This window comes from Dryas octopetala, chromosome 5 (genome assembly GCF_963921425.1).
Source record: "Dryas octopetala chromosome 5, drDryOcto1.1, whole genome shotgun sequence".
In the NCBI taxonomy this organism is placed as follows: Eukaryota; Viridiplantae; Streptophyta; class Magnoliopsida; order Rosales; family Rosaceae; genus Dryas; species Dryas octopetala.
The window spans coordinates 4,378,157-4,390,724 of NC_141370.1; the positions used below are offsets into that span (position 1 = coordinate 4,378,157).

General features: G+C 33.4%; 1 protein-coding gene across 2 annotated transcripts; it reads left to right on the plus strand.

The window, feature by feature from the left end:
- Window positions 1–9,454: 9,454 nt before the first annotated feature.
- LOC147283657 (Photosystem II reaction center PsbP family protein) lies at window positions 9,455–11,845 on the plus strand. 2 transcript variants are annotated; one of them, XM_086245180.1, is made up of 3 exons: window positions 9,455–9,796; window positions 9,896–10,051; window positions 11,325–11,845. In XM_086245180.1, the coding sequence occupies exons 1-3, from the start codon at window positions 9,470–9,472 to the stop codon at window positions 11,583–11,585; spliced, it is 744 nt and encodes a 247-aa protein (XP_086101306.1). In that variant the 5' UTR covers window positions 9,455–9,469; the 3' UTR covers window positions 11,586–11,845. The 2 variants fall into 2 exon arrangements, with proteins under 2 accessions (XP_086101306.1, XP_086101307.1); XM_086245181.1 differs by having other exon boundaries at window positions 9,455–9,766.
- Window positions 11,846–12,568: the final 723 nt, after the last annotated feature.

A 12,568-nucleotide genomic window follows, 5' to 3' on the forward strand; every position in this document is an offset into this window, starting at 1 on the left:
TTCTTAAAATATTCAAGATCGAATTGTGCTTACACTTTGATATCTCGAGAAAATTTTCCAATGTTCTTCTTTGATGTAATGGAACACTTGCCTATACATCTAGCTGAGAAAGAAGTAATTGTTGGAGCTGTACAATTTCGATGGATTTATACCATTTAGAGGTGTGCAAATACAAACTTATATTCTTATTATTTTAATTATATTACTTGTAGGTATCTATTAATGCTTAAACTTCATGCGTGTAATAGTGCACATCCTGATGCTTCAATTGCTAAGGAGTACTTAATGAAAGAATACATGAATTTTCTCGCAAGATACTTGAATGAAGTGGAAATAAAATTTAATCACCATCTCGAAATGATGATCGTGGTAGTGACTTTAGTCGTCCTATTAAGTAAAGAAGTTAAAACACTCCTAGATGACGTTACATAGGTCCAAGTACATAGGTATGTGCTAGTCAATATAGATTTTGTCACACCTTTTTAAAGTAAGTCAACCTCAATTGGATCCATAAGCATAGCTTTTCTAAATAATAAGTAATCATTGATATTCGAGTGATCGAAGATGTCTGTAATATAGTAAAAACATATATACATTAATTAATTTCTTAAAACATGTATTGATGGTTTTGTTATTTTAGTCTCAGGTTTTTATTGAGCTCAATTTATATATATATTTTATATTCTTAAATCATACATTTTTGTTCAAATTTTTTAGCATTTTTAATGCTTTACTTCTTGTTATAATTATTTAGCTACTTAGTGGATTTTTTTTTTCTTATTTCTTAAATCTTAGTTGGTTGTAATTATTTTTCTAGTTTATTTTATTTTTGCTTTTAATTAGTTTTATTTTATTTTGATTTTTGTAGGTTAATAAAATAAAAAGCCCAAAAACAAAATATGAGAAGAAAAGAGTTGGCCCAAAGAAATAAATGAAGCTAAAGCCCAAAAAAAAAAAAAAACAAGAAGAGAAGAAAAAATGAGGAAGAGCCCAAAACGAAACCCAACCCAGCTAGGGGGAGGCGAACTGTCACAAGGAGAACGAAGCTTCCTTGCTGCTTCCTTCTCTCTTTCTTTCCTTCCGCATGTCACCCACTCATGTGAGCCAAGCCAGCCGCAAGCTTCTTCTTTCCTTCTGCCTTTCGTGCCGACTTCAGCCACCAAGCCAAGTCAAGCCCTTCATTTGATTAACCAATCCATGCTCCAATTGTCGCGCGACACATGGCGTATCACGAAGCAGCTGTGTCCAGCCTTGCTCTAGCCTGCATTCTGTGCCCTTTCTTTAGCCTATTTAAGGAAGTCTTCATTCCTTTTGTTCTTCACGCCTCCTTTGAGGCCTTGTGAGCCGCACAGTAGATTAGGATTTTAGGATAGTTTCTTTCTTATTTCTGGTTTCTTTCTTTTTTAGGCTTTATTATGCTTTATTCACCTGAAGTTTGAGCTCAATCTCACTTCACCATCTTAAAAAAAAAAAAAAATTGTGTCAATTTGTCACCTGAATTAAAAATTTATTGTAATTTACCACCTCTGACTCTTTTTGCCTAAATTTTTGTTAAAAATAAAAATGTTTTGGTCTTTTACAATGTGTTTGGATGAAGTAATTTTAATTTTCACAGAAATTCAAAAATGATGGAATTTAAAGCTCCGTTATTTAAATTTTTATAAATTTCATTTTTTATTGTTTGGATATATGTATATAGAATTTTGTAAATGACATGAATTACAAATTTTAATTAATCTAGTCCCACCGACTACCCACCCACGCCACCACCTTCCCCTCTCTCTGAGTCTCCAACCACACTCGTCTCTCTCTTTCATTCTCTCTTCTCTCTATATACTCATCATCTCTTCTCTACATATTAAAATTCATTCACAAGATTGATTTTTTTTTTTCTCCAATTCCAAGAGCCCAGCAACCAAAGACAAAAAAAGCATCTCCATTAATTGCATCTTCTTAGAATAAACTTGGAAATCAAGTTGGGATTAGATTGATGGGATCCCAAATGGCAGACCAAACAAAGATTAGCCCAACATATTCCAATCACAATCGTAACTGTTACAAAAAATAAAAATAAAAAAAATGGCAAGGCTGCAACGGCTACCGATGGAGGGAAGTGAGAGAGAGTTTAGAGAGAGAAATAAGAGAGAAAAAGAAAGGGGAGAAGGTTATGAGGGTGGTTGGAGGGAGGGAAGGGTGGAGATGGGTGGGCAGTGGGCTTTATGATTTTTTGTTTTTCTAACCTTTTAATTTCTTAATATTATTTGTGGGAAAAAAAGTTTGTAGATGTGGCAAGATCTAAGTCACAAATGATTATTAAAGGGCTGAGATCAAAAGTCAGGTATAGCCTAGTAGGAAGAAAACTGGCAAAGGATCCAAGTATGGATGGTGGTTGTGGTGGGTGGGTCTTTTTTCTTAAAATCTCAAATGTCATGAAATTTGAAAATGACATCTATTTAGATGGAATTTAAAGTCAGAATTTATGACTCTCAAATTCCATAATTTTTCTCACGTAGAATTCTAAGATTTTTGTGTTAATGAGGCCAAACAAGGGAATTTGAGATTTTCATTTCTCAAATTCTGACTTTTAATGAAATACCGAGTTAAATTTCTCTATCCAAACACACTGTTAAAGATTTTTTATTGTGTTAAAGCAGGTAAAATATAAAAAACAATTTTTTTTTTAATAATAAGAACTTGAAAAAGACAAAAACACTCTTATTTTTAACAAAAGTATAGACAAAATTAACCATAGGTGGTACATTGCAACAAATTTTTAATTCAGGTAGTAAATTGACACAATTTTTTTTTTTTTTTAGGTGGTGAAGTGAGCTTGAGCCCAAAGTTCAGGTGGGTAAAATGTAAAAAAGCCTTCTTTTTATTTAATGTAGTACATTTCTATTTAATGTTATTGTATTTAGTTATTTAAATTCTATTCTTGTCTCTTTTATTTACTTTTATAGAATAAGAAAATAAAGTCACTAAATCTAAAGAAAATGAAGCCCAAGAAACATCCCAGACTCATAGACTCAAAATCAAACAGCACTAAAAATGTAAAATAAAAATAATTTCAAACTGAAAAGTGAGTAAAGTTATATTATCTTTACTCACTAGAAGGGACTCACATGCAGTGTATAGTGGAATCCTGTCGTCGCTCCTTTAAAAAATAACATAAAGATAGCACAGAAAAGTAACCGAATTGAAGTTCTTTTAATTTCGAGCTTTTTCTTTTTCATTATAATCATGAAGATAAATTGTTACAACTCTAAAAATAAAGATACCAATGAAGACCAACACAACAACTACAAGCGGTATCTTGATCGTTTCCCTCTTCACGATTGTTTTTGTCTTTGATTTCCCATAGCTTTTCCTATCAATCATATTAAATATGGGGTAGTGTCTATAATATTACCGATTATAACTGTTTTTGAGCTCCAATATACCAAGATTATATTTCTTATAATCCGTGTCTCATACAACGAACCCACCACAACAACTACCTAACACCATTCTATAGTACTTGTAAGCTCATCAAGAAGTTGTAAAATTTTATTAAACCAAAATTTGTTTTCTGTTTCTAGATCCTTAACTAACTGTTTAGCTAAAATAATTTCCTTAGTAAGTTAATGAGTTGACCCCAAATAAACAACAAAAACAACGGTGAGGTAAGAAGAAACTTATAATTCTAGCATTTACCCTAACTCCATTTGCTACAAGATACATTTCCATTGTTGTTGCAATACATAGCTAGCTCTGCTTATGAAGAAGATGAAAGGGTTAAAAAGAGGAAATATGAATAAGACGAAGAAATACTATGTGAAACATGTACGCTTATAGTAGGGAAGCGGGTATGCCGTAATAATGTTTGTTTTATTTATTTATTTGAGTTTTGGTTTTCATAGCTATACCTTCTCAGAAAAGTAACAATTTTGTTTAAATTTTAAGTCAAGACACAATATAACTCAACATTCTTCAAAAAACAAGAAAAAAACTCATTCTATATATAATGAAAATAATATAGCTAAACATTAAACTTGTTTTCGTCACTAAATTAAGATATCTATGGTTAAGGTTTACTGATCAACATATAGATTAAATTAAGATATCTATGGTTAAGGTTTACTGATCAACATATAGATATATATATATATATATAGAGGAGTGCTCTAAAACTAACTAGTTAGCAAGTTAATATGAAGCTAACCATGCTTTTGAGACCACTACATAATAATCTTATAATCCGAACCGTCAATTATCTAGGTCATACTTCAAAAATCATCATTACAAAAAATCAACTAAATTGGAAATCATTTAGTCATCTAATTGAGATCAAATAAATAGACGATTAGTGTTTTCGATAAAAACATATAAATAGTTGTTATAATCAAATAACTAAATGATTTCTGAATTTGAAGATTTTTTACAGGGATGATCTTTGAAGTATGGCTTAAAAAATAGACGGTTCGAGTTTTGAGATTACATTGTGTGGTGGGCCCAACATGGTGGTTAGCTTTGTATTAACTTACTAACTAGTTAGTTTTAGAGCATTATTATATATATATATATAAGTCAAAACAAATCATTCACAAGCAATACTGCAAAGTTTGCTACAGTGAATAACGTCATGCTCCTATAAATATTAACTACCAAATATGATGGATGTACATCCAAATTAAAAAACTACCTCGCACATCACGTCGTCGATATATCAATTACTGATGGCGAATTTGAAGCGACATTACTTTGTGATCTACATGTTTACATCTTTTTTAATCGACCTAAGTGGATAAGGCTTAGGCTGAAATGTAATTTCTAAACCCATTTTTTTGCTAGAGCCTCTAAATTTAGGTTCTTCTAACTTATAGGATAAATAATAGACTGCACAACACTTTGCTTTACTTAAATGTTCTCATGGAAAAACTCTTCATAGTTGTAAGCATATGCAGTATTTATTGCTTCAATCATAAGGGCAAGTGTAGCATCAACCTGTTGCGTAGTCAAGATGACTTTTTTGTCATATCTACCCTTTTTTTTTTTGTGCTTCGGTTGCAACTCGAAGTGAAATATCCAATACTTTTCTTTAACATGTTTGCTGGTTTGATAGTAATTAAAATAATTATTCTGCATCAAATCATCCTTGTTTTTTTTTTTTTTCCCTTTATTCTTCCAACTAGATTAATTTACTACTAGATTCCTGATTTTCATACTTCCTTGTTCTTTTCTTTTCCGCCTCAATGGCAATGATCTTCACATTAGCATTTTCAATAGATTCTACAATGAACAATTTCATATCGTTCCATATATAGTCAACAAGATCTCCAGTATACTTCATTAACACATCATAGTCACCAACAAAATCATAGCTTGGTTATGAAATTCAGTGGTATACTATTGTAATGTTTTCCAGAATCTTTGTTTGAAGTATTGCTACCCAATTATACAATCTTTCTTCTTCATAATTAACTAGATATTTTTTTTCACCTTAAAGCGTCTTGAATTTCTTCCAATTTAAGTCTGATACATTGTGGTGTCTTTGGTAGGACTTCCACCTGGCAAGTGCATAACTTGAAAGTTTCAAGGTTGCAAATTTCATTTTTTGAGAATTACTGTACTTATACGTTGTGTAGTAAGTTTTCAATGTATCAATCTAGTTGTCCAACTTTTTCAGCATCAACATCACCTCTATAAATAAGGACATCAACCTTAAAATAAATTTTCAAGGTCTTTACATGATTTTTGTTCTTACCTATTTCATATTTGTTGTTCTCTATTTTATAATTTGCCTCATCATCTTCTTTGCTCTCTTCGTCAATATTCTTGAAATTTTTATCCTTTAAAGTGGATGCACACAATTTTTTGGCATTTAAGCTATCCGAGGAAATTGCACTATTGGTCTACATTTTCTTTAGAAAGTTTCATATTGGTTTACAATCTTTTTTTCATTTCATATTGGTCCACTTTGTGATGTTTCCCATTATGATCCAAACCATCAAATTAGCACAAACGATTGACCATATATTTTAGTAATGTTCTACGAACATGAGGCACTATTGTAGTTCACTAATTCTTCACTTAATTCCATATTGGTCAACAACAGTGCCCCAAGTGCGTGGCACGTGACTAAAATAGACGGCCATTTGTGCTAATTAGATCTCAATGAAGCACGTCACAAAGTTAGTGGACCAATAAGGAACGAAAAAAAGAACGTGGATTAATATGAAACTAAGGGAAAAATAAATGGACCAATGGTGCAATTTCCTCTAAACTATCCACAAGCTTAGAAGTTGGTACTGATAGATTTTCAACTTATTGTTTAAGCTTGGTGATTCGATCACCATCACCACTTGGTGTTTCCTTTGGGTTTTCTCCGGTCATAGCCCCTCTCTTAGACTTAGGCCTTTTATGGACAAGCAAATGACCTACAAGATCTTCATTAGCTTTACGTCGGCTGCAAGTTAGAACCATAAACCACTATCACCCCACCATCACCCTCTTAGATGTAGTGCTTTGATACCACTTATCAAGAGATGATAGAACAATAAATTCCTATCAATAGGAATAAAGAGTCGTTAGTTCTCATTGGAAGCAAACTTCCTTATCGAGAGGTAGCTTATGAAAGAATAAGAAACAAAGGAGGATGCTTTGAATGACTTGTTCATTTTATTGAAAGATAATTTTATAGCATAACTAAACTAAAAATATAAAATGAATTTAAAGCATAAAGCACGAATGGTTTAAATTCTTTAACTAATATAAACCTTTAAATTTTAATAGTCTAGAACAAATTCTCTTAAACCATTAGTTATTAGTGGTTTCAAATAATTTAATTATAATATAATAAATAAATTATATTATATTATATATTTTTTTTATATTTAAGATCTTTCTATAGCCATGGAGAGATTTAATGGCTTGACTAATGATGGAGATGTTTGTTTGGTAGACAGTGAAACGACACATACAACACTTCGAGAAAAGAAATGCTTCTCGAACTTGACATCAGCAAAAGATGCTACTGAGAAGACCATCGCCATTGAGGCGGGGAAAAAAAAACTAACAAGAAGGATGATAAATCTAGTAACAAATATGATTGGAAGAGTAAAGGGAAACAGAGCGGGCATGTGAAAGCAAAGTGATGATACTTTACCTTGAGTTGCCACTAAAACACAATAGAAGAAACTATGGGAAAGTTGACAGATAAGCCACCTTGATTACGTAACAGGTAGAAGAACTTAATTTTAGAGATGAAACAATTAACCTGATCCTACGTACACTAGCCTTTATGACTAAGCCAACATATACTCAACCTTGAAGATATTTTCCATGTGAATATTCAGGTAAAGTAAAGTGTTATGCAAGCTATTATTGATCATGGAAGTAAGAAGAACCTTATTTCAAAGGCTCTAATAAGAAAGGTGGATTTATTAACTACACCTTCTCCTAGGTCTTTCTCACTTGGGTGGATTCATAAGGACATTGACATACAGATCATGAAGCAATGTACCTTCAAATTCACTACCACTAATCGATACATCGATAAATTAAGTGATGTGTGAGGTGGTTCCTTTGGATATATGCCAAGTCATATTTGGTAGTCCATATTTATGCGATCGTGATGCCATTCATTAAGGGAGACTTCGCAAGAATTGCTTTATGAATGATGGGAAAGAGTTCTACATCAACGCTTGCAAGCATCCAACTATAGATAATTTGTTGACAGCAACCCAAGCTAAGAGGTTGGTCAATTCATTTGGACGATTTGTTTTATTGATGATTCAACCACATGAGCATAGTTCAGGAGCTATGACAATATATGTATTGTCTTTATCACCTTCATAATATTGTTCTGATATTAGAAAATGGAGTTCAAGGACCTATTTCAAGATGTGCAAGGATTGCCATCGCGAAGAGCTATAGAACATGAAATTCCTTTGGTAGGAGATTCACTACTACCAAACCTAGGTTTGTATCACACTTCTCTAACAAAATCTGAAGAGATCAAAAGATAGGTACAAGGACTTCTTGAAAAATGAGTCATCCGACCTAGTTGTTCACCATGTGGTTCACCAGCCTTACTTGTGCCCAAGAAAGATGGAGGATGATGTATGTGTGTTGATTATAAGGCACTCAAAAAATAACCATCAAGAATTGGTATCTACTACCGAGGATTAATCACCTTTTGGATAAGCTACATGGTGCTCGTTACTTTACAAATCTTGATCTCAAGTCTGGCTATCACTAAGTTCACATCCATGAACAAGACACTTGGAAGACTCTTTTCAAGACAAAGCATAGACTTTTTGAGTAGCTAGTTATGTAATTCAGGTTATGTAATGCTCCAGCTACCTTTATGCGATTGATGAACGAGATACTCTGCCCCTTCATTAATGACTTCGTCATTGTATACTTGGATGACATACTAGTATTCAGTATCACCTAGGAGGACCATCTTCATCATATTGATTAGGTTTGAAATTACAATAATTGCCACTTCACCCTGGACGTGATTCCAATAATTGTCACTGTGCAACAATGGCTATTTGAAACTGCATAAAAATAATATTTATATATACTTATGTCTTTTTTTACAACATGTCAAAAACTAATGAAATAAACATAAAATACAAAATTCAAGCTTTGGGAGTCACATTCACCCTCGTTATAATATAAAAATGATTGTTACGAATTTACACTGTTTGACAGTGGCTATAATTGCCGAAAAACACGAAACTTGCTATAATGTAGGTTTATTTGTCAAAAAGTAGACCTATTTGTCATTACAACCTTTTATGTGAGTTTATTTATCATTAAGGACTGTAAAATGAACTTTAAAATAATGTACTTTAATAAATATTGTTCTGTGAATACATTATATATATATACGCTCCTTCTATTGAGGTATACCTCAATTTATTTATGTTGAGGCATACCTTATTAGGGTCCACACGAGTCGTTTTGTGTCAATCCAAACCGTTCGCAAGGATCATCTTCATTGATAGATCATTCTTGCAAAAAATTAATCAAATCGGAAATCATTTGCCTATCTAACTTTGATAAAACAAATGGACGGTTTTATTGAAAATATTTGGTTCGTCCATTTATTTGACCAAAGTTAGATAGGCAAATTTTTTGCAAAGATGAGTTATCAATGAAGATGTAAAAAATGAACGGTTCGGATCGACACAAAACGACTCTTGTGGCCCTAAGAGGGTATACCTTAACATAAATAAGTTGAGGTATACCTCAATAGAAGAGTCTGTATATATATATATATATATGTAAATAAATAAATAAATAAATAACTGATATTTAAGGGACAAATATTTATTTGCAAAATTAATAGAGAAGCCGGACCAAACTGCTCCTACCGGGTCGGGTCAGTTGCATTGGTCGTTTTTTTGGGTAAAAATGCCGGCTGTTGAGAAAATGCAGTTTGTTAAGTTAAGCCCATCTTCCTCATCCACTTGAAGCGATGGCTTTGCATATGTGCAATTGCTTTGCCCTCTCAAACCACAATCTTTTCAAACGAAACCACGCTCCAATACTCTCTCCTCCAAAACCCTTCTTCTCAAATTCAATGCCCAACAGTGAAACACTTACATCACCTTGTTTGACCAAGAGAAACCTCAGCCTTTCACTTGTTGCCGTTTTCTTAAATGGGGTTTTGCCCAACCTGCCTGAGCCTCTTTTCGCTGTAGAATTGGAGCTTCAGAGGTACACAGATTCCAAGGAGGGTTTCACTCTCCTCCGGCCCTCCTCTTGGATAAAGGTGTTCAAGCTTATCTGTGGTTTGCTCCCTGTATGAATATATATATATATATATGTTTTCTTTGTTGTATTGCTTTCAGTCTATAATTGGATTTTGTGTGGATGAATTTGGTTAGTTATGGATGGCTAGGTTGATAAAGCAGGGGCAACTGTTCTGTTTGAAGAGGCAAATAATGGAAGCAACAATGTTGGTGTTGTGGTGAACCCGGTTCGCCTTACAAGCCTTGGAGAGTTTGGCAATCCTCAATCTGTAGCTGATAAGCTTATAGAAGCCGAAAGGCGCAAGGTAATTGTTTCCTTGGAATGGGTGCTGGATTTCATCTTTATCTCTTTGTTGCTGATGGATGATGGTGTTTGTAGTAAGTTAGCTTCTAAGTTCAACTTTTATCAGTATGGGATTTTACATCAAGGAAAATTTGCATAAAAAAAAAAAAAAAATTTCTGTATTAATTTGATTATATCTTAAAAAAACTGTGAATGGAAACTCTTATGAATCATGGCAGCTGTAGTATGTTGGAAGGTGGAAGGATAGAAGAGCACACTAGCGTTTTGTTTTGTATTTTTTTTTTTTTCTCTTAATTGGATTAAACACCAGCCTTTCTTTTAAGGATAAGAATTCCTTTTGCATTTTATGCTTGCTTCATGCGCAGAATGTCTTTCTTTTTCTTAGTAAAATAGCCTATGGAGCAGAAATGGTTTGACTATATAAAGGGATGCACATTTGACATGGAAATTTGTTCAGTGCGACTCATAAAGTTAGGTTTTTCAGTAAGCCCTGTTTGTGTCTTTGAATCTTTGTTAGCCTAAGAACAGTGTATTGCTTTATACTACTTTCTTAAAACAAAAATAGAAAAATCTGTGGACTTATATCAAAGTAAATAAGTTCAATAAAGTCACTGATGGCTGAAGTTTTACTTTTCCATTCTGAAATGCATCACCGACTATCTTTGTAATTTGTCTTGCATAACAAATTGTAAAGATAGTCTGATTCTGGGCTGCCCTTTGGGCTTTGGTTTATTTGGAGTTTATAGACTATATTCTCTTTCTTTCATTATGCTGGATTTGAAGGCTGTAGTGTTTTCGATTCTTGAGATTCTTGATGGTTTATGTTCTGTACTGTAAGTATTTTTTAGCTTTTGCAATAAGTGGATATGTTATCCACTATGTTGTACCTTCTATTTTCTATTAATAAAAGTATGTTTCTTATAAAAATAAAAAAATGGGTGTAAGGCACATGTACTTGTCACTTGGATGACCATTTTGCTATGACCCTAGAGTATTGGTTGCTGGCTACTTGCTGCTGCTATCTCTTGAGACAGAAAGGCTAATTGAGGGTTTGAACATATTGATGGAAGTTGTATAGTTGAAGGAACAATATAAGTTATGCATGTGCAACCTCAATATAAAAGTGCTCATAGATTTCATTGTGTCATCACGAGTTTGGCTGAATGGTCCTGGATTGAGCTTACAGTGACTTTTTTTATTTTGGCATCATCTCTCGTGTTTCTGAAGTAAAGATTAAAACTGTTTTCTTACATGTACGATCAATGTTCATACAGGAAAGTACAAAAGATGCTGAGGTTATTGGAGTTGCAGAGAGATCAGGCCAGGGTGGCCTGCAAGTATATGAGTTTGAGTATAAGGTTGATAGCACAAGGGGAGGGTTGAAGAGGATCTTTTCAGCTGCATTTGTGGCCTCAAAGAAGCTCTACCTCCTAAATATTACTCACTCGGACAAATCAGAGAGTCCTCTTAGCTCCCATACAAGAATGATGCTGGAACAAGTTCTTCATTCCTTTGATGCAGCACCTTTGACATAATATCATGACAACCTTCTCTTTTTGCCTCTGCTTGAGCCTTCTAGATCCAAGTAATATGATCTCGTCATCAACTTACATTGAAAGAGATTAAAGTGGTATTTTGAAACTACATTGAAAGTAATATGCATTCATTTTATTTGTAATCTTCCTTAGTCTTAACTTCGTCATTGAGGTGGAGAACAACCAACTGTGTTATAGGTAACTGTTGACGGATATTTTTCAAATGCTTAATCGAAAATACCAAGCATCAGATTTGTTAACGGGGAAAGAAGTCAACAGCCAAAGCAAATTTTAAGCCTGCTTAGACTACCAAAAGATGAGTAATGAGAAAGGGGAGATGATGGGGGCTCTGCCTCTGGATGTTTAACATTTTTAAAGAAGAAAAACATAATCACATCATAAGGAGTTGAATAAAGAGTTATATTATTAATGCAATTTTATATAGATGGATAGATTATTAATCTATCCAATTTTTGAGGTGGAGAACAACCGTGTTATAGTAGGGTGTACAATGGGCTGGCTTGGCCGGCCTATTTAAAGTCGGTCAATTCGTGCTTCGTGCCGTGCTTGGGGCGGTTCATTTAATAATCAGGTTGGGCCGGACCGGCCAAATTATTTTAAACCTTAAGTCCAGCTCATGGCCCACCCAATAATGAGTCGTACCAGGCTAGTGCTGGGCCGGGCCAGCCCGATTAATTATTTTAATCTTTTTAAGTTTTTATTATTTTTTAATAAATCAAATAGTCTTTGATGTCATTTCATTTTCTATCAAATTTTTGAATTTTCTACTGCTTTCATTCTATTTTCTATCTAATTTCGCCATCAAAATCAAAATTAAAAATTGAAACAAGATTAATAGTAAATTAAAAAAAAAATAAAAAATACTAATATAAACGGGCCAGCCTAAACCCATAACGGGCTTGGGCTGGCCCAACACAAAACGGGCTTAGCGGAGCCGGCCCAACTGGATAGAAAACATTAGC